The sequence below is a fragment of the Planococcus citri genome, chromosome 1 (genome assembly GCF_950023065.1).
Source record: "Planococcus citri chromosome 1, ihPlaCitr1.1, whole genome shotgun sequence".
Taxonomy (NCBI): domain Eukaryota; kingdom Metazoa; phylum Arthropoda; class Insecta; order Hemiptera; family Pseudococcidae; genus Planococcus; species Planococcus citri.
In genome coordinates this window covers 18,435,809-18,462,145 of record NC_088677.1, presented here as the reverse complement: position 1 = coordinate 18,462,145, position 26,337 = coordinate 18,435,809, and the positions used below count along the sequence as shown (strand labels likewise).

The following is a 26,337-nucleotide window of genomic DNA, read 5'->3' as shown; positions in this document are numbered from 1 at the left end:
AAAGTTGTCCATAATATATTTTTTTCAGAATTTTTTAAAGTCGGAACGATATAAAAACTACGTTTCGAAACTTTTTGAGCTAATTTTTTGTACGAAAAAAGTGGCAACACTGATTTTTATGATAATCACCAAAAAGCCTATCAAAACCCCTAACTATGGGAAAATATTCCATTTTGGTAGGTATCGCGGTTGTCGAGTAATCCACTGCTGAAATGGATGATATTTTAGGTTCACTGAAAACTTTGACACCCCCTGGGCTGCCTTTAAAACTGGGCTAGAGGGCTGCGATTTGCGCCATTGGTCATCCCATCGGAAGGTCTTTCCATAGGAAAAATTTCAAAAAAATCGCCGAACCCCCTACCACTTCTTGGTCCAATTGACGTGGAATGACCCACTAGTGTTCAAAGTGATTTTTTTATCAACTTGAGCAGTTCCTGTTACTCTCAGAAAAACTTTTGGAGGGCTATACAATGCTGTACAGAAAAACACCTCACCAATTTTTTTTTTCAAACTGACTAGGGCTATTTTTACAATGAGCTCCTCAATTGTTTCAACGTCACGAAAAAGTCTCACCTTTGTATTCGAAAAATTACTGAAATGTTTCCCTTGTTGGGCAGAAATTGTCAAAATTATCACTATTTTGCGAATTGTGCCTCAAAAGTCCCGTATTTGTTAAATTTTCAAGTATGGCATTGTACCAAAAATCGTCAAAAATTCTCGCTTGTCCAAAAATTGACAAAAATTTTTGCTTTTTAGAAAAATGATTAAAATTTTTCGTTTGCAAAAACTTTATAAAAATTTTTCTGTTTTTTAAAAATTATCTCCAAGGCTCACTTTTTTGACCAAAAATTTGTAAAACATTCTCGCTTTCTCTAAAATAGTCAAAAATTTACGCTTTTTAGAAAAATGGCGGAGGATTGCCCTTTTTTTAAGAAGATTCCAAAAAGGCCCAATTTTTTCACGAAGTTTACCAGAAGTCTCGCTTGTTTCACAGAACTCTAGAAGAAGTATAATTTTTTCCCAATAATGTACCAGGACGTCCTGCTTTTGGGTTGAATTGTCAAATTGAGGAGCTTGGAATCAAAACTCACTTTTGCCATCGGACAAAGTTTTGAAAAAATCGACAATAACTGATTTCGCCTAGTGCGTTGATGAAAAAAACGCCGCAAAGTGTGTCAAACTCTTGAGTAAGACTACTAAATAGGATTCCATGAGAAAATTTTTTTTTTCAAGTTGCCATATCGTTGCAGTATGGCTATCAAGTTTGGCAAAAGTGAGTTTTGATTCCAAGGTGGGGTAATTTTACTTTCTTTTGCGAATATATCGAAAAATAAGCCTCCTAGAAAAAAACTAACGACATTTCGTCGATTGGAAATTTAATTCTCTACAATTCTCCTTGATCTGATTTTTCCGTAGAATGCTTCGTTCAGTCTCCAGACAGCTTTAAAAGTTTTGAGCGCTGAATTTTTCCAAAAATTATACTTTCTTTTGCAAATATATCGAAAACTAAGCACTCTAGAAAAAAACTAACGACATTACGTCGATTGGAAATTTAATTTTCTACAATTTTCATCGACCTCATTTTTCTGTAGAGTATTTTGTTCCGCCTCCAGAGAGCTTTAAAAGTTTTGAGCGCTCAATACATCCAATTTTTTACCTCCTCAGTTGCATCACTTCCAAATTCAAAATTACCATTTTCGGTATTTTCACTATCAGAAAATGCTTCCGAAGTTGCAACTGAATTATTTTGGCTTTGTAGACTTCCATGCGACCTTCAAAATACACTTTTTTTTATAGCTTGGCAAAAGTGAGTTTTGACTCCAAGGGCACTTTTTAACACGAAATTGTGAAGAACTGGGGCCGAATTCGGAAAAATTGATTCTGTAGGGTGATAGAGAAATTGAAGAAGTATCAGAATCCGCAAAAAAACGCATATCGATTTTTGGTGGCAAAAGTGAGTTTTGATTCCAAGCTCCTCAATTCTTGCTTTTTGCCAGAAAATTCACAAAAAAATCTCGCTTTTTGGGAACATTGCTGAAAAAGCGTGTACTTTTTTCAAAAATTACCCAAAAATCTCTGTTTTCTAACAAAATTAAAAGGTTGCAAAATCTACAATAATTGCGAAAAAATTCCGGGCTTTCCACTTGTTTAGTTACTAAAAAGGCTTGCGTTTTGCTAAAATTGTCAATATCTTGTTTTTTGACAACAATTCCTAAAAAGTCCGTCTCTTTCAAAAATTGACAAAAATTTTCGCTTTTGTAAGAAAATAGCTGAAGATATTGCATTTTTTTTGCAGAAAATTCCAAAAAGTCACATTTTTCCCTAAATTGTCCAAAAGTTTAGCTTTTTTCACAAAATTTTGTCAAATTGTCAAGCTTAGTATGGCCTTGTGCCGAAAATCGTCAAAAATTCTCGATTGTCCAGTAATTGACAAAATGTTTGTTCTTTAGAAAAATGATTAAAATTTTCCGATTGCAAAAAGCTTTAAAAAAATTTTGCTATTTCCAAAAATTGTCTTCAAGTCTCGCTTTTTTGGTCAAAATTTGTCAAACATTCTCGCGTTCTCAAAAATTGTCAAAAATTCACGCTTTTTGAAAAAATGGCAGAACGTTGCCCTTTTTTTCAAAAAATTCCAAAAAGACCCAATTTTTTCCCGAAGTTCTTCAAAAATCTAGCTTGTTTGATTGAAATTGGTACGAAATACAATTTCTTCACAATAATTTGCCAGGAAGTCCTGCTTTTAGGTTGAATTGTCAAATTCTTGGTTTTTGTCAGAAAATTCACAACAATTCTCGCTTTTTGGGAACATTTGCTGAAACAAAATGTACTTTTTTCAAAAAATTACCCAAAAGTCCCTGTTTTTTACCTAAATAAAAAAGGTTGCAAAATCTACAATAATATTGCGAAAAAATACCGGGTTTTCCACCAGTATAGTACGTAGTTACTAAAAAGTCTTGCGTTTTGTAAAAATTGTCAAAAAATTCATCTTTTTCATAAATTGACAAAAATTTTCATTTTTGGAAGAAAGTGGCTGAAGATTGATGTTTTTTGCAGAAAATTCCAAAAAAATCTCATTCTCCCCCCCCCTTTTCCCAATTGTCTAAAAGTTTCGCTTTTTTCACAAAAATTGCGAAAAATCAACTTTTTGCCAATATTATATCCAGGCATTACTTCCAGTTTTTTGCTGAAATTGTCAAAAATTTTCGCTTTTTTGGATTAGTTTGTTATAAATTTCACAACTTTGAAAATTTCAACTTTTATATAGAAAATTTTTAAAAAGTTTCACTGTTTTGCCAAAAATTGGGTCAAAAGGCACTCCTTTTCACAAAAATTTGTCAATATTCTGCTTTTTCAAAAATGAAAAAAATGTCATTTTTTTTGTAAAAAATTCCAAAAAGAATTTGAGTTACATTTATCAGTATAAAGAATTTTGAAAACTACTAATCTAATAACTCGACAAAATTCTGCTGAGTTATTGTTATTACTTTTAGCAATCAATAATTATCAAATTTACACCTATAATGAATTTGAAAAAAATCATTGAATTGTCTTCATTATTTTGTCAAAATGATCAAAAAATATCACTTTTTTTGAAAAAATCACAAAAAATCCACTCTTTGCAAAATCGTTAAAAATTCCATTTTCTGAAAAAATTGTTAGAATTCTGTACTTTCTTGTCAATAATGTCTAAAAATCCTGCTGTTTGCAAACATTTATCAAAAAATTGCCAAAAAATTTTCGTTTTCAAAAAAATTCTCAAAAAATATCACTTTTTGTAAAACAGCTTTTTGGAATTTTCTGCAAAAAACGGCAATCTTCAGCCATTTTTTTACAAAATCGAAAATTTTTGTCAATTTTTAAAAACTCCATCTTTTTCAAAAATTGACAAAATTTTTTGATTTTGTAAAAAAATGGCTAAAGATTGTCGTTTTTTGCGGAAAATTCCAAAAAGTTTAATTTTTTGCCCAATTTGTCCTAAAGTTTCGCTTTTTTCATAAAAATTGGGAAAAATCATTTATTATGTCAATATGTTAAAACTACCATTATTTCCAGTTTTTTGCTGAAATTGTTAACAATTCTCGTTTTTTTATCTCAATTTGTAAAAAATTTCATAACTCTTGAAAAGTTCAACTTTTTTTAAAGTATTGGGCCAAAAAGCCCTCCTTTTCGCAAAAATTTGTCAAAGTTCTGCTTTTTCAAAAATGAAAAAATTTTCGTTTTTCATCGAAATGGCTAAAAAGTGGTGGTGTTTTTGTAAAAACTTTCAAAGTCTCGCATTTTTTCAGAAATGGCGGGAAAATGTTGTTTTTTTGGTATATGATTAGTGATTACTGATTATTTTTTATAAAGGTGAGCTGATGATTGATTTTCATTTTAGTCAAAGTCTTTCGTTTCTTTTTACTTGAATTCTGGTTAAGTATGTATTTTACGAACTAATAATTCCCGAAAAATCACGTTTGTGCGGTTTTTTTTGTCATTATCAAAAATTTTTGCAACCTAAAAATTGACAAAATTTTTCAAGTTTCGTTAAAATGACCATACCTACTTAAATTGTGATTTTTTTCGTAAAAAACCAAAAAATCTAATTTTTTGCAAAAAATTGTCGAAAGTTTCGCTTTTGGCCAACAATTGTTTTTTCCCCCCGGCAAATTTCTGACTGCCTAGGAGCGCGAATATGTTAAATCCAGCCCTGCTCCCAGTTACCCCTACTTCATTCATATCAGCCGTAAGACGAACAGCTTGAGCTACCCAAGTACCTACTACCTACCTATGTACTCGCCTCCGTACCATACTTTTCAGTTTTCTCATTCTATTCGAGGAATAGACCAACACACGAAATGAAACGTTGAAAAAAAAAACAAAATATGAAAAAAACAAACATCCGACGTAAGAAACGAAAATGTAAATATATATATTTCCAAATAAGTAAATAAGTAAGTACATACATTAAATCATGGACGGACGTTCGTTTCAGATAATATACGAGTACGAGTACGAATTCGAGTACGAATACGAGTAATAATACACGAAGGTAGCCTAACCATTCGTGTCGTCTATCGAGTAGGTCTCTAGGTAGGCCTAAGTACATATGTATGTATTTGTGTTTCGGTAGGTCTATTGCGTATCCTTTGCAATGCTTATACGACTAAACGACTACCTCGAATACTCGAGTAAAGCCGAGTTCGGCATATCCGACGATCAGTTAAACCGAGGATTTTTCACCACCTTGCAATCAACTCGCCGCTCCGCGCATTCGTTCCACTACCTGCGGTACCTGATACATTATTCACTATCATTGCACCCTGCACCCAGCATCCAAATCGAACCACGCACGCACACTCGTATAAGCAAAAGAGTAAGTTAAAGTTATGTACCGTAATGACGCGAATGTACTCGACTTATTAGTTATTTGATAGCGTCGTCGATATCCGAGAACATTGACGAGCGCAAAAACATGTAAATAGGCACACAATCGCATAATCGGTAGCTGAATAAAAAAACGGTGGACGAAAATTTCCAAAAGGCAGAAGCAGAACGAACAAACGAACGTACGTAAGAAAGAAATATCGAAAAACTGAAACGGCAATTATTTGAAAAAAAAAAAAAAAAAAACGAGAAAAAGGTCACTCGCAGCAGTGAATTTCGTGGTCGCTCGAGGTGTGCGCGCTGAGCGACATTTGGGTGCTACAGCAACCGATGAGCCCGTACCGTGCTACCTGCCCACTGCGTGGCTACAAAGAAACGCAGGTAGGTAGGTAGGCAGATAGGTACATCGAATAATTTAGTTTATTATGTATATATTTACGTGTAGTAACTCGGTATCACAGATCAGGAACGTGATCGTACTCGATTAAACGAATAATGTCGAGTAAGTACTGCGCAACGAACACTACGTATAACGCAGAAATTACCACGATCACGGGATCACGGGACGATAATATTGTATCGTACATGTATAGGTACACATTATGACAGTATACGAGTAGGTAGCTCGGTAGATAGGTAGGTAGGTAAGTCCGTGATACGCAATTTTTCATCCGGTAGCAGGACGAGAACGCGGCAAGGTGAAAAAAAAATTCATTAGCGTCGACAGAAGGCGAAAATGTAAGATGTAAAACGTGACACGAAAACAGTAAGTACTAGCTAGTAGCTACGAGTAATGGCGCGTTGAAAATTTTCAGCCATCAGCTAGCGCTACTGCTGCTGCCGCCGGTCGCGTACGACGTTCTTCCGGCCAATTCGAGAAGATATCTATCAGGGTGATCCAGCCAATCGGACGAGGTGATTTTCACTTTTCTGTTACTCTCCGCCTGTTTCACCTCCCAATCTTTTATTTGAAGTTGAATTTCTCTGCGCAGCGTAAAACAAACGTACATGATAAATATCTACATAATATAGATAGATACGTAGATACCCTACATGATTACATGTGCATCTGCAGGGCCGGATTTAACATGTTCGCGCCCCTAGGCAGTCGGAAATTTGGACTCCCTCCTGGAAACACTTTTTCGGCTGAACGTTGACAATTTCTGAGGGGGGGGGGGGTTATTTTTGGCCAAAAGCAAAAGTTCAACAACTGAAGTAAAAGGAGGAGCCTTTTGGCATTTCTGACATAAAAAGCGAAACTTATGACAATTTATTGGTTTTTTACGATGAAAAACACAATTTATAGCCATTTTAATGAAACTCAAAAAATTTCGGAAATTTTTAGATTAAAAAAAACACACACACAAAAGTGATTTTTCGAGAATTAGGTATTGGAAGTTTGTAAAATACTTAACGACAAATGACAATTCAAATCAAAAAGCAAGGCTTTGAAAATTTTAAAAAATCAGCACACCTTATAAAAAGTAATCATGTGCCAAAAAAACAACATTTTCCCGCAATTTTTAAGATGTGCGAAACTTTTGGAATTTCTTACAAAAAAACCAATACTTTTTAGGCATTTCGCTGGAAAACGAATTTTTTTTTCATTTTTGAATAAGCAAAACTTTGACAAATTTTTGCAAAAAGTAGGGCCTTTTGGCCCAATATTTTAAAAAAAGTTTAGCGTTTCAAAATTATGAAATTTTTTACAAATTGGGATAGAAAAGCGAGAATTTTTGACAATTTTAGCAAAAAACTGGACATAATAGTAGATATAATTAGTATCGGCAAAACAATCAGGCGACGCGGTAGTGTTGCCCCCCCGCCCTCCCACGGTTTTCGAACCGTAGGTGGCGGTACGGCAACACCGCGGAGTAATATTCTCAAACTATTTGGACAGTTTTGGACATCACGCCAATGCAATTTTCTCGAAAAATATGAACTTATTTAAGAAAGTAAGAAGACCAATGTTTTTATTTTTTAAAGAGCTTTCAGAAAATATATATAACAATTGTTATACGACAAACAATTGCAAAGTGTCAAGCATCATTTTGGCAGTGTCAAGCAGTATTTTCGCTGTTTTTTTGGTAATTTTTTTCCAGCACACTTAGACCAATATCGAGAGATTGGTCTAACCAAATTTTATGAAATTTGAAATGTAGATTCCATTCATTACCCATTAGTGAATGGTACAAAAAAATTGTCAAAATCTTGAAAATTCAACCTTTACCCCCTCTTTTGGCCCCCTATAAATGGTGAAAATGTTTTGAAAATATCAAAAGGGCCTAGGTCTATGTTCAAAGCATATAGATTTAAAATTTCAGATTTTTTTGATTTATAGTTTTTGCTGTAGCCTTGTCTAAAGATTCAATTTTTTGTCAATTGAATCATGAAATCAGTGTTGACTTATATTGAACCAAAAAACATTCAACTGCTAGCTGACCATGATTATTGCTAGGCATTTTGTGTGGAAAAAATACATCAATTTGTAAAAATTTAGGTGATCTATTTTCTTCCCAAGTGCAGTTCCAACTGAATACCAAAATTTGATCGGATAATATTTCGATCCATTTTCTCAACTGTTCAGGTACCTAACCAGTATTGGATTGCTTATTCGATAGGTAATATAAATAAAAAATTATTCGAATCTTGAAATAATTTGGAATGACAAGGATTCGTTACGTGCTTTTCTTTCAGAATTTTTCAAAACTCATTACCTAGGAAATGGCTGAACTGATTTCGATGAAACTTGAAATCTCACTCTGAATACGAAAAAAAATTTATGATATCCCCAAAAAAATCTTTTAAAAGAATTCTTACCCCCGCCCACCCACTTGAGGGATATTCATGATCTTAAAAATTAACAGAAAACATTTCAGTAAATACCTTTCTTCAAAAAAAAAAAAAAAAAAATTGAAAAAAGATAAAAATTTCAATATAAAATTTACTGATATAAAGAGAGTGTGACCCCGCCATTTAAGGCATTACAAAATTATTTAATTATGAATATTTATTTTAATAATGTAATTCAGTAAAATAATGACTGCATAAATGATGAATTTAATGTCAAAGAAAATAAAACAATTTTTATAATTTGATTGATAAATATATATGATTCAAATTTATTATGTGTAGAAAAATCTACATTAATATTTTCTAATAAAAAAAATAAAATTAAAAAAAGGGCGGACAAAAGCCTTAACAGTTTATTATAACTTAATTCATGAGACAAAATAATAAAATTCAATCTAATATACAGGTATAAAAAATGAGGAATCGGCTTTTTTCCAACCTTTTTTTAATATTATTTTTTTTATTAGAAAATATTAATGTAGATTTTTCTACACATAACAAATTTGAATCATATATATTTATCAATCAAATTATAAAAATTGTTTTATTTTCTTTGACATTAAATTCATCATTTATGCAGTCATTATTTTACTGAATTACATTATTAAAATAAATATTCATAATTAAATAATTTTGTAATGCCTTAAATGGCGGGGTCACACTCTCTTTACGAGTATATCAGTAAATTTTATATTGAAATTTTTATCTTTTTTCAATTTTTTTTTTTTTTTTTTTTTTTGAAGAAAGGTATTTACTGAAATGTTTTCTGTTAATTTTTAAGATCATGAATATCCCTCAAGTGGGTGGGTATGATTTTTCGCAATTTTTATGAAAAACCCCGAAACTTTTGGACAATTTGATAAAAAATCAGACTTGGAATTTTCTGCAAAAACGCCAATTTTTAGTCATTTTCTTACAAAAGTGGAAATTTTTGTGAATTTTTGAAAATGATGGAGGTTTTGAAAATTGTTATCAAAAAACATAATATGTACTGACAATTTTAGCAAAAAGCAAGACTTTTCAGTTACTATACTGGACACTGGTGGAAACCCGGTATTTTTTTGCAATTATTGTAGATTTTGCAACCTTTTTGTTTTGGTAAAAAACAGCGATTTTTGAGTATTTTAAAAAAAAAGAATTTCTGGCAAAGCAGGGTTGAGCTTTTTCAAAATTTTCAAAGTTGTAAAATTTTATCAAAAAAATGGGAATATGTAATGGTAGAATTGATTGGCAAAAAATATGATTTTTCACAATTTTTGTGAAAAAAGCGAAACTTTTGGACAATCTAAGTGGGGGGGGAGGGGATGACTTTTTGGAATTTTCCGAAAAAAACGCCAATGTTCGGGACTTTGGCCATTTTTTTACAAAAGCGAAAATTTTTGTCAATTTTTGAAAAAGGTGGAGTTTTTGAAAATTATTGTCAAAAACCAAGATATTGACAATTTTAGCAAAACGCAAGAGCTTTTTCATCTCAATTTGTAAAAAATTTCATAACTTTGAAAAGTTCAACTTTTTTTAAAATATTGGTACAAAAAGACATATTTTTCGCAAAAATTTGTCCAAGTTTTGCTTTTTTAAAAATGAGAAAAAAATCGTTTTTAAATGATCAAAAGGTCAAGCGACGTTAACTAGAATCATTAAAAAAAAACAAAAAAAAACGAGAATTTTTGACAAAAAGACTGGAAATAATCGTAGGCATAAGTATTGACAAAAAAATTTGATTTTTCGCAATTTTTGTGAAAAAATCGAAACTTTTGGACAATGGGGGGGGGGGGGATAAGACTTTCTGGAATTTTCTGCGAAAATGGCCAATCTTTGGACTTTTTTTTACAAAAGCAAAAACTGTTGTCAATTTTTGAAAAAGGTGGACTTTTTGAAAATTATTGTCAAACACCAAGATATTGCAACCTTTTTGTTTTGGTAAAAAAAACCGAGATTTTTGTATAATTTTTGAAAACAGTACATTTTTTTAACAATATTCCCAAAAAGCGAGAATTTTTGAGAATTTTCTGGCAAAAAGCAAGAATATGACAGTTTAGCCCAAAAGCAGGACTTCCCGGTAAATTATTGGGAAAATATTATACTTCTTCCAAATTTCTGTCAAACGAGCAAAACTTTTGGAAAAATTGGGCCTTTTTGGAATTTTCTGAAAAAAAAGCAATCTTCTGTCATTTTTCTAAAAAGCGTAAATTTTTGACAATTTTTGAGAAAGCCAGAATGTTTGACAAATTTTTGGCCAAAAAAGCGAAGCTTCGAGACAATTTTTGGAGAAAGCAAAATTTTTTTGATGCTTTTTGCAAACGAAAAATGTTAACCATTTTTCTGAAAAGCAAAAATTTTTGTCAATTTTCGAACAAGCGAGAATTTTTGACGATTTTCGGCACAAAGCCGCGTACTTGACAATTTAACAAAATGCAGTACTTTTTGGGCACAATTGGCAAAAAAGTGATACTTTTGACAATTTCTGTCAAACAAGGGAAACACTTGAGTAATTTTTCGAAAACAAAGGTGAGACTTTTTAGCAGCAAAAAAGCCAAAATTTTAATGAAAAAACAAGGTTTTGAAAATTACAACTAAAACAGAAGACTTTTTGGTAATTATTGATTTGAAAAAAAAATGATATTTTGTCGCGATTTATGTTTGGAAAGCGAGAATTTTTGTAATTTTCTGTGTTGATAAAAAAATTGAGGCTTTCGGGTAATTTTTGGCAACAAATGTATTTTCCTATTTTGGGTAATTTTTTGCGGAAAAACAGACAATTTTTAGCAAGAAACAAGACTTTTGGCAATTTTTACAAAAGGCAAGATTTCTTACTATTTTTGAGCGAAATCGAGGCTTTGACAACTTCAGCAAAAGACAGGCTGATAAAAGGCAGTGCAGCCAGTTGGGAAAAAATTAAACATCACATACTTGCGCAAATTGCTCCCTGGTTAATTTCCAATCCTCGAGGTCTGATGGTTAAGTAAAAATATGTGCATAAACTGGGCAAGGTTTGCACGTCGCTATTTCTGTCGGGAGGGGGGGGGGGTATAATTTGTCGCCCTCTAAAACTTGCCAAAATTTTCCATCCTAGGTTTGTGCCTATATTGCCTTCCCATAAATACGCAACAAACAAACAATCGATAAATATCGAGCATATAGGTACCTAGATTTGGGCGAGCTGCAACCCCACACTTCCATATTATTCAACGCGTAAGGTATTCCGCAATAAGTAAGTTTATCGAAAGACTGATCCACTTGCAAGGACGGTGCTCTAGGGTCCGCTCCGACGCGTATTCCCAACGGATATCCGCGAATCGACGTATTCAGGTACACTAGCTTGGCTCCTTCTGTAATAATAATGCAACTCGTTGAAAATCTAATCGAATCGCGAATACTTTCCATACTTATTCGATTCGCAGACGCTGCCCAACGATACCTACTTTCGACCACTTTGTACAAGGGTAAAATTTGTATCAGCATGCAGTCTTCGCCTCCCCAAAATAAGTGCGACTCTCTCCACTCGTCGGTGGCAGCCAAACAGAATTCTACGTCTTCGCTGCCTCTCAAAAAAGTCAACGTCGGCCCTCGGTAGCCCAATACATGATGCAAAAATCTGCAACACATCGTAATTCACGACACCTTAGCTTTGTTTTTGTACGCCTACGAGTACGAGTAAGCAAAAACTGATGTCGTCGTTGTTCACCTGTTCGTGCCTATGCCGTGTTGATTACTATTATACAGCAATGTCCAATGGGATGGGCAAGACAAGTCCATCTGAAAAGTATTCGTTCGTATTAATAATAGCGAGGACGTGCGTTGAAAATACTGACGAGTAAATGTCCCACGTAGGTAGATAGTGTAAGTATTTGGTTTCTTACAATTTTAGATAAGAAAGTTGGAGCCATACAAGGAGAACTGTGATGTTGGGTCGGTTGAATGTAAAGCTGAGGAAGCGTCGTAGCCAAAATCCACACTTGCGAAACAGGTAACAACGGTTGACGTACTTCGAACGAAGGCGTTTTTTCGAGCACAGGAGTCGTCAATTCCAATTCCTTCAACGAAGAAATCGTTTTCATTTACGTTTTCAATTCAAAATGATTAGAAAGTAGAACCTAGGTAATTATTATAGCCATATCGAGGTAGGTACGTAGTATTACCGAAGGCTCCACTTGAGGTTTCTCGATGATACTTCTGTAGCCAGTCGACAACACGTGAACGATATACCGATGCAGCAACAGAATCAATCGCGGACAATTGTGCGTAATCCAGTTCGCAAGGTAGGTGGTTTTTAATTCGGACTTTTTATGAAACTAGCGAGAAAAAAAAACAACAAAAAAACGTCAAACATGCTACGGTAACAAAGTGTATACCTAGTTAAATTTACAATCAGTCTCGATCGGACTTTCTTACCGCAGAATCCACCACCGCCTTGATGGTAGTGAAAATATAACGACACGATTGCGGACCATCCGGGTAATGATCCATCGCTAGTTTATAAACAGCGTACACCAGCTCGTGAAACTGATCGATTACCATTTTATCTTTTCCATCGGCGTACATCTACACAGATTACATTACAACGTCGTGACGATGACGATATACCAACGAAATGTAACTTTACAACGAAGTACTCGACTCGTACGATTACTTACCGTAACATATATTTGTATTAATTGATGATCGGACATGATACCCAAAAGCTTCTCGGTTTGCGTTTTAAAATTACTCACACTGATTACGTGCGACGAAGCAGGGCCGCAAGATGAGGTACATAAATAGGAGAACAAACGTTTTCCGATTTCCGTATAGTGCGGAAACAAGTATCTCTGCAAAAGTCGACAACACACGTTCAAAACCGTTTCGTTTTCCCATTACCTACGATCATCGCCATCGACCAACTCACCTTGAAAACTCCGCAGGCAACGCCATTGATAGAATCTTCTTGTAAGCTTCTTTGGGCCAAAAGCTGTTTCAACATACAATAACAATGACTGTCGTTTTAGAAAAAGCCAACAAAATATGTAATACGTCAGCAGGAAAATAATAAACCCGGCGATCGTACTTACTTTGCCCAATTTTTCCATCGGAGACAGATGTTCCACCGGAGAGACAGTCTTGGGCTGTAAATCTGTTTTAGAACTGCTACTGTTTGGTAATACGCTTTTGTGACTATGGTTTAGTATATGAAAGCTATGATTGTTTCCCATTGTGAATGAAAGATCACGCTGCACACGTCATTCGCTTCGTTCTAAATTACTGCGCTAACTGTAAGAAACACAAACATCAGATGATCAATGCATTATCGTAGTATGTAGATGTACTTGGTTGCATCGCAGTTGACTGCAACTTAATTACCTACATACGACACCTATCGCAACTTGCAATTGCAGTTACAATAACGTTGACGTTTACCTGCGTGCGTGTGTAGGTGTACGACGAGTTGACGATGTCACAATTCCTACATCACTTGCGAGTAGCGATTCAAATACGGCGAATGAGTCGAGTAACACAGTGATACACGAACAAAGTGTTTGACCGTATTCTAGCTGCTACAGCTACATATATGTAAGTTCTCGCTTCTCCTTCTAGATGTTGGCAATGGCATCTGGTTCGTGGTCCTTCTGAGATGGTGTAATATCCGTAATTCAGTACAAAAGACGATGAAGACGAAGATGAACACTGCACCTACAGCAATATCAGTAACGGACCAACGCCTGAATCGAATCAAAAATTCAAAATGAGAGAATGAGGTACTAATTACTAGTACGCGAGAACTCTATTCTAACAAACATAATCATACCTGACGCGAGCGTTTGCTTCTAATTAGCGATGTAAATTGCAATCAAATCAAATTTTTGCAAAATTCACAATACTATAACCATAAAGTAGAGTTATCTCTAGTTATCTATGGTTTTAGGTATTTTAGGCGATTTTTCTTTTTGAATGCAAGATGCGTAAGTCACGATGTTAGATGGCTTATATGATTCTTTTTTCTGGCGCATTCGTTTACTGATCCACGAACCACGATTCTGATTTTTTGAACAAAGATGTGAGGAAAATTTGAGGAAATTCAAATACAATCCTTCAATAAATTTTTCTATTCCATTGGTCAGATCGTTATTTCTTCAATTAAGTATTCAATTACTCCATTCATATTTGATTCGATGGAATAGTAATTTTTATGCTGTATTTATTTTCTCATTCTAATTTTCTAGGTAACGAAAAATTGTAATACATTCACGTAATTGAAAATAGAAATACTAATTCGTATTTTATCGTTTCATTCTGATGAATAATTAATTAAATGCAAGACATTTTTGAAAACAATAATAAACGTTCACATAGTACAATAATTCTTGTTTTGAGTTTTGACAATACAATTTTAATCTATACTCTATAGTCAATTTATATTTTATACACAAAAAATTAAAAAATTGCCGAAACTGTGATTTTTTGCAAAAATCTAGCGACAGACTTTGAGCAGATCACTCCACTTGTATGGAAATGGAATACATCAAAGTACCTATCAGTAGGTAATCAATTAATTTTGAATGAAGATCTGTTTCGGTAAAATCATGAAAATGACAGAAATCCACAAACTCAAAACTGTGATAACTGGAACATCCAACTTGAAAAACGATAAACTTGATTTTTAGCAGTGTTTTAGTTTAGACCACTTCTTACTCACACAGGTACATTAGAGTAATCAGCTTATGAAAACAGACGTAGAAAAGATCTGCAGTGAAAAATGAATTATCACCGGAACTAGTTCTAACTACAAATGTGCACTGAAACAGAACAACCATTGTTTATTAGTAATCTTGACATTATTCGTTTAAAATAATTCAGTAGTTTGCGGTCCATAAATTTCGAAAAATTTTCAAAATTGATTCTGGAGAGCTGGGGCGACTTGGAGTCGCGTGGAAGAGTCGCGGGGAGTCGCAACGGTGCGACTCAGAGTCCGACTCTTTTGAAACTCTTTAATTAAAGGAATCGCAAATTCGAGGAGTCTAACTCTTTTTTTTAAAGAGACAAAAAATTATTACCCTGATATAATACGGTACTTATGTGTAAAAACAGTGTGAGATTTTAGTTGGTGGGGGGCCGCATAAGGATCAATTGCACCCCCCCCCCTGCCCATCCTCCGGGACAACTATTTTCTTAAAGGGGGAGTCCTAAGGTAGAGAACATTTGTAGCCATTTTCCTCAAAAAGAAAGTGGCCCTACTTACAAAATGGCGGCCATTTTGATTGACAGGTCAGCCAAAATTAGATTTTGCGTTCTAACATAGGACTTACATGAAATTTTTTAACCCATAAACAGGTAAATCTAAAGAGCAGGCAAAAATTCATTACCTGTCAAAATTTCAAGTGCTAAAGTGACTTTTTCGATTTTTGGTGAATTTTCAAAATCAAATTTTGACCAAAGTGTGGGAAAAAAAAGAAAAAATCAAAATTTTACCAAATTAACCTAGAAAGTTGAAATTTGGGATACTCACTATTTTCGACCTGGCAAATCGATTGAACACTGTTTCAAACCGTTTTGAGCAGTTCTGGAGCCTCCAGCGATTTTTTTAAAATTACTGGAGCCTCCAGTAGACTTTTGAAACTTGAAATGTCCCCAAAATGTCATCAAATGGAGATGGAAAGCTAAAATTGACTCTGCACTCCAATTTTAACATCCTCTGAAGACGACTTAAGGCGGGTTCAAGTCATTCTGGAGCCTCCAATGACTTTTTGAAAGGTTTCATGGCGTTTATTTCCAAAAAGTAGCTGGAAGCTTCAAAATCACTTGAAACCAATGTGCAGTCGACTTCATATGTGAGGGCGCATACGGAAAGGGTCCATTCGACCAAAAAAAAAAAAAAAAAAAAGTTCTCTGAAATTGCTGTAGGAACTCTGTAAAGGGTTCCTACGACAATTTCAGAGAACTTTTTTTTTTTTTTTTTTTTGGTCATAAGGACCCTTTCCGTATGCGCCCTCACATATTGTATTTAAATTAGTTTGCAAAGTAAATTTCAGCTTACAACCCCCATTTGATGAAATGTTGTGAAAATTTCAAGTTTAAAAAACCTGGTGGAGGCTCCAGTAATTTTCAAAAAGTCGCTGCAGGCTCCAAAATGACTTGCGTCCAGCAGGAATCGTCATTGGAGGGTGTTAACATTGAAGTGCAGAGTTAATTTCAGCTTTCCATCTCCATTTGATGAAATTTTGAGGAAATTTCAAATTTCAAAAATCTACTGGAGGCTCCAGTAATTTTCAAAAAATCGCTGGAGACTCCAAATTCACCTGCAGTCGACTTCGTAGAGAATTGAAATTAGTTTGCAGAATTAATTTCGCCTTTCGGCTTTCCAACTCCATTTGGTGAAATTTTGTGGAAATTTCGAGTTTTAAAAATCTGCTGGAGGCTCCAGAACTGCTAAAAACGGTTTGAAACAGTTTTCAATCGATTTGGACGGTCAAAAATAGGGTATATCCCAAATTTCAGCTTTCTAGGTTAATTTGGTCAAATTTGGATTATTTCCAACACTTTGGTCAAAATTTAATTTTTGAAAATTCACCAAAAATCGAAAAAGTCACTCAAGCACTATGGGAATGTTACAGATTTAAAACTACATAAATTTATCGAACCACGAAAAGAGTCGCAAGAGTCGTGAAAAGAGTCGGACTCCTCTCAGACTCCTTCATTCAAAGAGTTGCACTTAGAGTCGCCCCAGCTCATTTCTAGTAATCTGTAAATACGTTTTATTTACCAAAATAACGACAGGATGCCAGTACTAATAGAAGCTTGATGTATTTTAAAAATTTAAAGCTGAAGTTATTGCAGTTATTTAGCAGTATGAACAAATTCTCGCATCAGAGTGACAGAAATAAACGCGATGATTTCGACACTATACAGAACTCCGACAAAACATACTGCTGATCTGTGGAGAAAAAAAATACGTCAGGTAATTATGTAGGTAAGGTACCAGATAGGTATAATTTATTCGCACTCATAGTTTAAATTCATTAAAAAATTATACCTGTTCGTGGCATAAACGTTATTACAATCACTGGGAATCAATACTTTGTTGAATGCTAAATACGATCCGCAAATAGTTGTTAAAATTATGTACGATGTGTACGCCAACCATACCATTGAAATGAGTAACAAGACATAATAATTGTTACGATTAGACTCGCCGACAGAACAATCAATCCTGAAAAAAGGAAAAAATTATTAGTACCATTATTCTTGACAATTGAAATCGAATACGCATTTAATTTCCAAAGACTCGAATTTCTCACCATGCATTATAATGATTCTCATCCAGCATCAAATTTCTGCACGATCTACAAGATACGGAAATAGAACCTCTAGCTGAGCAACCAGTGCACGGGCTACTTTTCTCACCGATGAACGGTTTCCTTTCTTGCAATTTATTATACACGCCGAATTTCGTAATGTTTTGGGAAGAGTTGCCTTGTATTCGTTTGGTGAAAAATATTACACCACAAAATAACACATAGAATAACACATTCTCTGACGGACTGATTACCATTAAAGGAACGATAAGTATTTCGAAACAAATAAAGATGAAAAACATGGAGACTATGCTCCAAACATAGAAAAACTTTTTCTTTGGTAAGGAAAATCTAAAAATTAGGAATATATGGCATAGAAGGGCAGGTAACACCAAGAAAATAACAAGCAATGTGAGATAGAAATTGATACTAGAAATAACGACTAATAATGGTATAAGTAAAATAGGCGAAACAGAGTCCAAAACGAATCGTTTCGAAGATCCGGTACCAAGTTTAGAAATTTTACTCATGATTTTGGAGAGGCGAGTTTTTGACTAGAAAATAAATACTGTTTTTGGCTCGGGAAAAAATCACTCAGCTGGTATCCATATCAGAGCGAGGTTATTTGAGACATGATGTTTGAATTTTGATCCATTGATACACGATTTATAAAACCTACACAGAATGAATTAAACTTGGAAATGATTTAAATTAAATTGAAAACCAAAATCCAACTTTGAAGTTCAAAAATTTCATCTTCTCTTATCATTGTTTTTAATTATAGAGAATAGAAATTTACGATCACTCCATAGATAATCAACTTTCTCATCTGTAATTAGTTCAATTTTATCACATAGATGGCGTTTGGCGGATTCTGATTGGCTGAAAACGTTATGAATCTCTGTTTGAATTTTTTTCTATTCCCTATGGGAATAGAATAGATAAAAATGTTATCACACAAATTTAGCACGTGCTTGTTCATTTTATTTGATTTGTTCGATGTTTTTACTAAAAAAAGTTGGTAAAATGAGAACTAATTTTGTTACGTTCGTGTAAAGTGGTGATTTCGTAGACATGAAGTTGACCAAACAATACCTTCGGTTCGTACCCGCCGGTAAATTCAATATAATAACGAGTTCCAAATGCAACATATCGTTCATAAACTACGATGGCAAAGATAACCGCTACGTAGCAGTAGGAGCTGCCGAAGACCTCGCAATTTGGGATAGTCGTTTAGCCAAAAAAGTCACCGTATTCGAAGGCGAAAAACACGAGTGTGTTTTCCTAGCTGCTTGCCCTAAATCGCACAAGATCGCCGCTGGTTACTCAGACGGTACGTTAACCATTAACGAATTGAATTCCGAAGAGAATGAAACATTCTCCGGTCACCGATCTCCCATCACATGTATTTCCTTCGACGAAGAAGGTCATCGCATCGCCACCGGATCTAAAGATACTGATATCGTTGTCTGGGACATTGTCGCTGAAAGTGGTTTATTCAGACTGAGTGGCCATAAAGGATCCGTTACCCAGGTGCGTTTCATGAATTCACGTAACATTCTGGTATCATCTTCCAAAGATACTCTGGTCAAGTTCTGGGATCTAACGAATGGCCATTGCTTTAAAACACTCACCGGTCATGTAACAGAAGTATGGGATTTCTGTTTGATGAAAAACGACTCGTTCCTCGTTACCGGTACGAATGACAGTGAATTGAGAGTATGGCGTATACGTGATAATTCTTCGTCTGAAGTAAATTTCACCGAAGACTCGATCGATTATGGTAGCCCGATAACGTGCGAAAAAGTTGGTTCGATTTTGAGACAAGGATTTGGACGTGTTGTTTCGATGTCGTGTGATCGTTCGTCGCAAATTCTATGCTGTCACGGGAACGAGAAAGTTCTAGAATTATTTCACTTTTTACCCGAAGAAGAAGCCCAACGTCGGTACCAAAAGAGAATGAAAAAAGTTCGAAAGAAAAACAAAGACTCGGAGCAAGGCGAATCTACCGATATAAATATCGCACCCGATTCGTTGAAATTTTTAGTAACTAGATTGGCAGCTGTTCGTCACGAGAGTAAAGTGAAATACGCCGATTTATGGCACGAAGGTGGTAAAATCAAAACGGTCGCAGCATTGAATAATAATTCGTTGGAGTTCCATTCGATAACGATAGAAAACACGAAAGAGACAGTGCAAGAAAAAGTCATCACGAAAGCTGGTCATAATTCAGACGTCAGAGCTCTGGCGTTTGGCTACGATAACGTCGGTATCGTTTCCGGTTCCGGTACCGGTGTCAAAATATGGAATCGTACGTCCTTATCGTGTCTTCGTACCGTCGATACAGATTACGTTCTATCTGTATGTTTCGTTCCTGGAGACCGATACGTGTTGGCTGGTTTGAAAAACGGTTCTTTATTAATCGTCGATATTTCATCTGGCGATATCATCGAGACAATCGAAGCGCACCAGAAAGAATTATGGAGCGTATCCATTCTACCGAGTAAAATAGGCTGTGTAACCGGAGGCGGAGACTGTAACGTTAAAATCTGGAATCTCGAATTACTCAAACCGCAAAATGACAATATTTCTGTCAACGTGCTTACTTTGGTTCACATTAAAACGCTCGTTTTGGACGATCCAGTTCTACAAGTTTGCGTTAGTCCTGATAGTAACCTGATAGCAGCCGCTTTACTCGACTCGACGGTGAAAATATTCTTCATGGATACGTTTAAATTCTTCCTATGCTTGTACGGTCACAAAATGCCGATCACTTGTCTCGATATTTCGTACGATTCAACCCTCATAGCCACCGGAAGCGCTGATCGAAACGTCAAAATCTGGGGTCTCGATTACGGAGATTGTCATAAATCATTATTCGCTCACGAAGATACCGTTACCAGTTTGAAATTCGTCCCTAACACGCATTACTTTTTCACCACCGGTAAAGATGGCAAACTGAAACAATGGGATGCGGATAATTTCCAGCGAATCGTTACCATCGATGCTCATCATGGCGAATCTTGGTGCGTAGCTGTTTCTCCCAACGGCGACAGCGTCGTAACTTGTGGACAAGATAGAGTTATTCGTCTATTTGAAAAATCTTTCGAACCGTTAGTATTAGAAGACGAACGTGAAACCGAACGAGAAAAAGAGGAAGAAGATACGTTAGCCACCGGTACTGATACTGCCGTACCCGGATGTTCGACTTTACATTTAGCTAGCAGAAAAACAGTTACCGCCGAAAAAGGTGCCGAATTATTGCTCGAATGTATGGAAGTTTTGAAAGAGTATAGAAAAGAGGTCCAAGAATGCAAACGTTCCAATATCCAGCTACCTTCTTTACCTCCGATAATGATGGCATTTAATGCTAAATCAGATCAAGAATATTTTTGCGTTATTTTGAGGAAAATTAAAACCAGCGATTTCGAAGAGATTTTGTCTTTGTTGCCATTATCGTCGGTTTGCGAATTACTTCAACTTTTAATACCGTTGCTTCATTCGGTCAACAGTGAGACTGAAATTGTTGTCAAAATTTTAATATTCTTACTTCGAGTTCATCATAAACCCATCGTGTCGTCTGGTGATCTGTACCTTACGCTGAGACAACTTCAAACTTCCGCTGTTGAAAGGATAAGTCATTTGAAAGATACGATTGGTTGTAATTTACATGGTTTGTTATATTTTAAACGAGAAATGTAAAAATTTTTGTACATTTTATATTTATTTTTATTATGTTACGATATAAATCGTTGAAATTTGTAAAATCGACCATCAAATTAAAAATTTTTAATTAAATGCTTTATTCATTTTACATACAAATTGGTATAAATCGAGTGATAGTATTTTTTTTACTATTCTCATAGTATTAGTACACAGGAGAATAAATATTAAAATTACTTATAAAGTTACGAACAACATGATAAAACGCGCAAAATCTACACCAAGACATAATTCAATTTTTTTTTCTGGGTGTTTAACCTAATCATTAATAACCTTAAAATGAAACTAGGTACATATTCATTATTCACACACACAAATTCTTTTTTAAAAGAAATCTACAACTCTCCAACAAATAAACATGGTTTGCTTTTTTCAGCATAAAAAAATTACAAATAAAAACTCGCGTCTTCCAATATACATACGACATTTATGTAATACTTCTACTAACATTACATTGTTTCTATACAATAAATATCACGCTTCCATGAATTGTTAAGTATAAAAGTTTCAATCAAGTACTTTTTCAAGCTTGTTTATACAAGATTACTCCATTTTGGATAATTCAAACTTCAATTCCATCGATTCCTAGAACATAATCGAGTTTCATTAATTAAAAATGTGTACATATGTGACGACAACACTCTTTCCAATTCCCAAGATAATCAATACGTAAATAGCCATCCATCAATCATGGCCTGAATAAAAAATGGAAAAATTAATGCGAGTAGTTTCCTTATTTACCTCGTCGGTGTCCAATATAGGGAATGTTGTATCGATCAAGCATGGAGGAATGTTTTCTTCTACCCATTTCAAGTCTTCGTCCTAATAATATTAAATATGACGAAAATTTGAATTTTATATTTGACTCAATTTTGAAACTTATAGTTGGGGGGCCCGCATAGGCACTTGCACCCCCCCCCCCCCCCGATCCTCCGGGACAGCTTTTTTCTCAAAGGGGGAGTCCTAAGGAACATTTCTAGCCCTTGTCCTAAAAAAAAGTGGCCCTATTTACAAAATGGCGGCCATTTTGATTGACAGGTCGGCCGAAATCGCAGATTTTGCGTTCCAACATAGGACTAGCATAACATTTTTTAAACCATACAAAGATAGATCAAAAGAGCAGGCAAAAATTCATCACCTGTCAAAATTTCAAGTGCTAAAGTGCCTTTTTCGATTTTTGGTGAATTTTTGAAAATCAAATTTAGGCCAAAAATGAGGGGAAAAATCAAAATTTTACCAAATTGACCAAGAAAGCTGAAATTTGGGATACACCCTATTTTCGAAATACCAAATCGATTGGAAACTGTTTCAAACCGTTTTGAGCAGTTCTCGAGCCTCCAGCAGATTTTTAAACACTCGAAATTCTCACAAAATTTCATCAATGGAGTTGGAAAGCCGAAATTAATTCTGCAAACTAATTTCAATATGCTGTGAAGTCGACTGCGGGTAAATTTCAAGTCGTTTTAGAGCCTCCAGCAATTTTTTGAAAATACTTGGAGCCTCCAGTAAATTTTTGAAATTTGAAATTTCCCCAAAATTTCATCAAAATGGAGACGGAAAGCTGAAATGAAAAATACACTCCAATTTTAACACCCTCTGAAGACGACTTCAGATGGGTTCAAGTGATTTTGGAGCCTCCAGTGACTTTTTGAAATGTTTCATGGCGTTTTCAGAAGAATAAAAATTTTCAAGAAGTAGCTATTGTATTGAAATTAGTTTGCAGAGTAAATTTCGGCTTGCTAACTCTATTTGATGAAATTTTGAGGAAATTTCAAGTTTTAAAAATCTACTGGAGGCTCCAGTAATTTTCAAAAAATCGCTGGAGGCTCCAAAACGACTTGAAATTAGTTTTCAGAATTAATTTCAGTTTTCCAACTCCATTTGATGAAATTTTGTGAAAATTTGAAGTTTCAAAAATCTGATGGAGGCTCCAAAACGACTTGAAATCCCCCTGCAGTTGACTTTATAGCGTATTGAAATTAGTTTGCAGAATAAATTTCGGCTTTCCAACTCCATTTTGGTGAAATTTTGTGAGAATTTCGAGTTTCAAAAATCTGCTGGAAGCTCCAGAACTGCTCAAAACGGTTTGAAACAGTTTCCAATCGATTTGGTATGTCGAAAATAGAGTGTATCCCAAATTTCAGCTTTCTTGGTCAATTTGGCAAAATTTTAATTTTTTCCCTCATTTTTGGCCTAAATTTGATTTTCAAAAATTCACCAAAAATCGAAAAACGCACTTTAGCACTTGAAATTTTGTCAGGTAATGAATTTTTGCTTGATCTTTCGATCTACCTTTGTACAGTTTGAAAATTTTTGTGCAAGTCCTATGCTGGAACGCAAAATCTGCGATTTCGGATGATCTGTCAATCAAAATGGCCGCCATTTTGTAAGTAGGGCCACTTTTTTTTTGAGGACAAGGGCTAGAAATGTTCCTTAGGACTCCCCCTTTTAAAAAAAAGTGGTCCCAGAGGATCGGCAGGGGGGCAAGTGATCCTTATGCGCCCCCCCCCCCACTATTAAAATGGCTCACAAACCTCATTAGTGACGCTTTTCGGTTTAGGTGATTCGTTTCTCATCATATTCGTTCCACGCATTTTTACACCTAAATTAAACGAAGATATTGATTATTTTACAGCTAAACTTGGATGAAAATGAGGAGAAAAAGAGTGTACCGTAACCATCGTTAACGAAATGTTCGATTTCTTCGTCGTCGTCGTCATCTTCAGGAGCATCCAAAAGAGGAGAAAATGCATATCTTTGGTTATTGTTGGTGGGACGCCATAAAATCATAATTACTAATAAAATAATAGAAAATAATAAATGCCAGTATGCGTCATCGACCCATAATTCTTTCCAGTCCTGAAATGTTTTTCAAAATGGGTTAATCGTTCGATAAATCAAATCATTAAACGCGTATTATTTGGTCAATAACTCGAACTCACAGTGAGACAAAATGCAGCTCTATGAGCTTTTATGGAATACAACATGAATATGGTGGATGCGACGACAGAAAATATTAATGTATTGGTGAAATGATTATACAACGTCAGTTTCACTAAATTCCTGCAAAAAAAAAAATAGCATATAAGTTTCATAGAGAAGATGAAAATATAAAATAATATAAAATACCTTCTCAGTCTTAATGTACGAGTAGTTTGTACAAGATTGGCAAAAATCCACCAACAAATGAACGAATCGAGTAACGCCAGCGGTATGCTAGCTAAAATTAACAAAGTGGACGAATCATTGGGAGGTCTCATCACTCGAGGATATGATTCGGCTGCAGCTAAAATGAAAAATACGATTCCGACACCGAGAACTCTCGGTAAGTGAGATCCTAATCTAGGCCTGAAAAAAATTAAAACAGAATTTCAATACTCGGGAACTCGACAGTGTTCTAAAGCCTCGAAGCGAGTGACTCACTTGACAATGCCATAGCCAAGACTAACGATAATGACTAGCATTCTAGCAAGAGTACGTTTCGCCGCGGAGACGAGTTCTGCTACGAATATAGTTCCTGGCAGAGAAGACTCTCCGGTTTCGTTGACAGAATTATATTCTTCGAAAAATAAGGCTTTTTCTACCATTCCTAAAATAATTATTTCAACGTAAGTATTATTTAGTGACAAAATTATACCAAAATTGAACACTTATGGTATAGTTACCTATAAGTATAACAGCACCGATCCAAAACTGTATCCTTAATAGATCTCTCCACTGCATAAAAGATACAGTTAACCAGACTAAAGAAAAGAATACGTAAACTACACACATGGTGGCGTAAAACTACAACACAACATCATCGAATAATAAGTAAAGATTATTTTCACATATGTAAGTATTGAAAAACACCCAGACACAGAAAGTAAATTACCGGTAATAATGGCCATTCGGCTGCAGAAAGGTAACCATAAGTTCCTTTCATTTCGATGTGAACCTTTGCTTCGAAAGGTTTGGAATCCACAAACGAAATGTTCAAAGTCAGCAGGTACAAGCCATCTTTAGTTATCGTATAAATAGGAGTTCTGTAACCCTGCAAAAGAATACATCGTATTAAATTTTCATAATCTTAATTTTCAAATCGATCGTAATAATTAACAAACCATACCCCACTCTTCTTCGGCATAGATTTACTAGGCTCTTCGGGTAACTTCCCATTATTCATTTCAGGACTGGGGAATTTGTATTCTTTCTACAAATAGACACATTATCATCATTACGTACTCGTTTAATTTTATGAGAAAAAAAATTAATAAAAAACGGTGAACTTTACCAAAACTATTTTATCGGTGCATGGCAACGTTTGAGGTTCAGGCCGTATGTAATATTTATCGCCGTTTTTACGGTTCTCAGTTAGATACATGGCTTGTAGATCGCTCAATGACTATGAAAAATATTGAAACGTTAAATTTTCAAATATGTTTTCAAGCATATAGGTAAACAGAAACACTTACGCTGGGATTAGCCAAGTTCAAATAATCTTCCCAGCAAATGGTTTCTGATAGAGCCCATGCTACGTTTATACTCGTACTTGCATTAGTTTTCGGCTTGCAGAATACTGAAAGATGAACACAGGTGATTTAGATAAATAAAATATCATTATTTTACTAATTAGAAGAAGAGTTCTGTACTTTGTACGATGATCTCTGAACCTTTGAATAAACTTCGCGCTGTTCGTATGAAATTCAGATCCTGAAAGTAAACATACAGATACTGATTAGTAAAGCATACGAGAACCGAGAAGTATTTTGAACGGGTGAATTATCAAATTACCTGGGAGATATTGAAATCCCATTTTGCTTTGTCCGACAGAAGAAAAGCACTGGAGAAAAAAGTGGAAAAGAGCAGGACGGAAAACAGAACATGAAACATTTGCAAAACTAGTACGTCACATAAGCCTACAGATATATACAGTAGCAGTACGCGTAATGAGACTGATACAATTTCGTTTCCGATGGGATAATTTTACTGCGATTCGTCATTTTTCACGGAAAATTTATCGATAAATAATTTTATTTGCAAAAAAACTTATCAATTTTATCATCAATACCTACGTAAACTTTTTTTGAAGTTTGATCATTGATGTTTGACAACTTTACCGGTGATGTGTACTTGCAGAAGAAACAGA

General features: G+C 34.8%; 4 protein-coding genes across 5 annotated transcripts; 1 reads left to right on the top strand and 3 right to left on the bottom strand.

Annotated features, from left to right (window-relative positions):
* Positions 1-4,888: 4,888 nt before the first annotated feature.
* LOC135849645 (uncharacterized) lies at positions 4,889-14,151 on the bottom strand. The gene is made up of 12 exons (XM_065370146.1): positions 14,003-14,151; positions 13,615-13,916; positions 13,269-13,467; positions 13,106-13,168; positions 12,855-13,028; positions 12,613-12,762; positions 12,360-12,512; positions 12,081-12,254; positions 11,906-11,976; positions 11,643-11,815; positions 11,366-11,549; positions 4,889-6,351 (listed from the first exon to the last, which is right to left on the bottom strand). Exons 3-12 carry the CDS (start codon positions 13,407-13,409, stop codon positions 6,186-6,188), a joined length of 1,449 nt encoding a protein of 482 aa, XP_065226218.1. The 5' UTR covers positions 13,410-13,467; positions 13,615-13,916; positions 14,003-14,151; the 3' UTR covers positions 4,889-6,185.
* Positions 14,152-14,538: 387 nt separating this feature from the next.
* GABPI (zinc finger DHHC-type palmitoyltransferase GABPI) lies at positions 14,539-18,269 on the bottom strand. The gene is made up of 4 exons (XM_065370149.1): positions 17,490-18,269; positions 17,225-17,401; positions 16,955-17,125; positions 14,539-14,990 (listed from the first exon to the last, which is right to left on the bottom strand). The coding sequence occupies exons 1-3, from the start codon at positions 18,014-18,016 to the stop codon at positions 17,029-17,031; spliced, it is 801 nt and encodes a 266-aa protein (XP_065226221.1). The 5' UTR covers positions 18,017-18,269; the 3' UTR covers positions 14,539-14,990; positions 16,955-17,028.
* A 166-nt stretch (positions 18,270-18,435) lies between these two features.
* Positions 18,436-21,284, top strand: LOC135849641 (WD repeat-containing protein 3). The gene has a single exon (XM_065370138.1). It carries the CDS (start codon positions 18,561-18,563, stop codon positions 21,186-21,188), a length of 2,628 nt encoding a protein of 875 aa, XP_065226210.1. The 5' UTR covers positions 18,436-18,560; the 3' UTR covers positions 21,189-21,284.
* Positions 21,273-26,269, bottom strand: LOC135849643 (transmembrane protein 87A). 2 transcript variants are annotated; one of them, XM_065370143.1, is made up of 14 exons: positions 25,983-26,269; positions 25,841-25,901; positions 25,664-25,767; positions 25,483-25,593; positions 25,318-25,401; positions 25,084-25,242; positions 24,875-24,995; positions 24,633-24,798; positions 24,339-24,557; positions 24,152-24,272; positions 23,888-24,068; positions 23,744-23,811; positions 21,951-22,031; positions 21,273-21,794 (listed from the first exon to the last, which is right to left on the bottom strand). In XM_065370143.1, exons 1-14 carry the CDS (start codon positions 26,079-26,081, stop codon positions 21,753-21,755), a joined length of 1,617 nt encoding a protein of 538 aa, XP_065226215.1. In that variant the 5' UTR covers positions 26,082-26,269; the 3' UTR covers positions 21,273-21,752. The 2 variants fall into 2 exon arrangements, with proteins under 2 accessions (XP_065226215.1, XP_065226214.1); XM_065370142.1 differs by having other exon boundaries at positions 23,882-24,068; positions 25,983-26,268.
* Between the last annotated feature and the right edge of the window lie 68 nt (positions 26,270-26,337).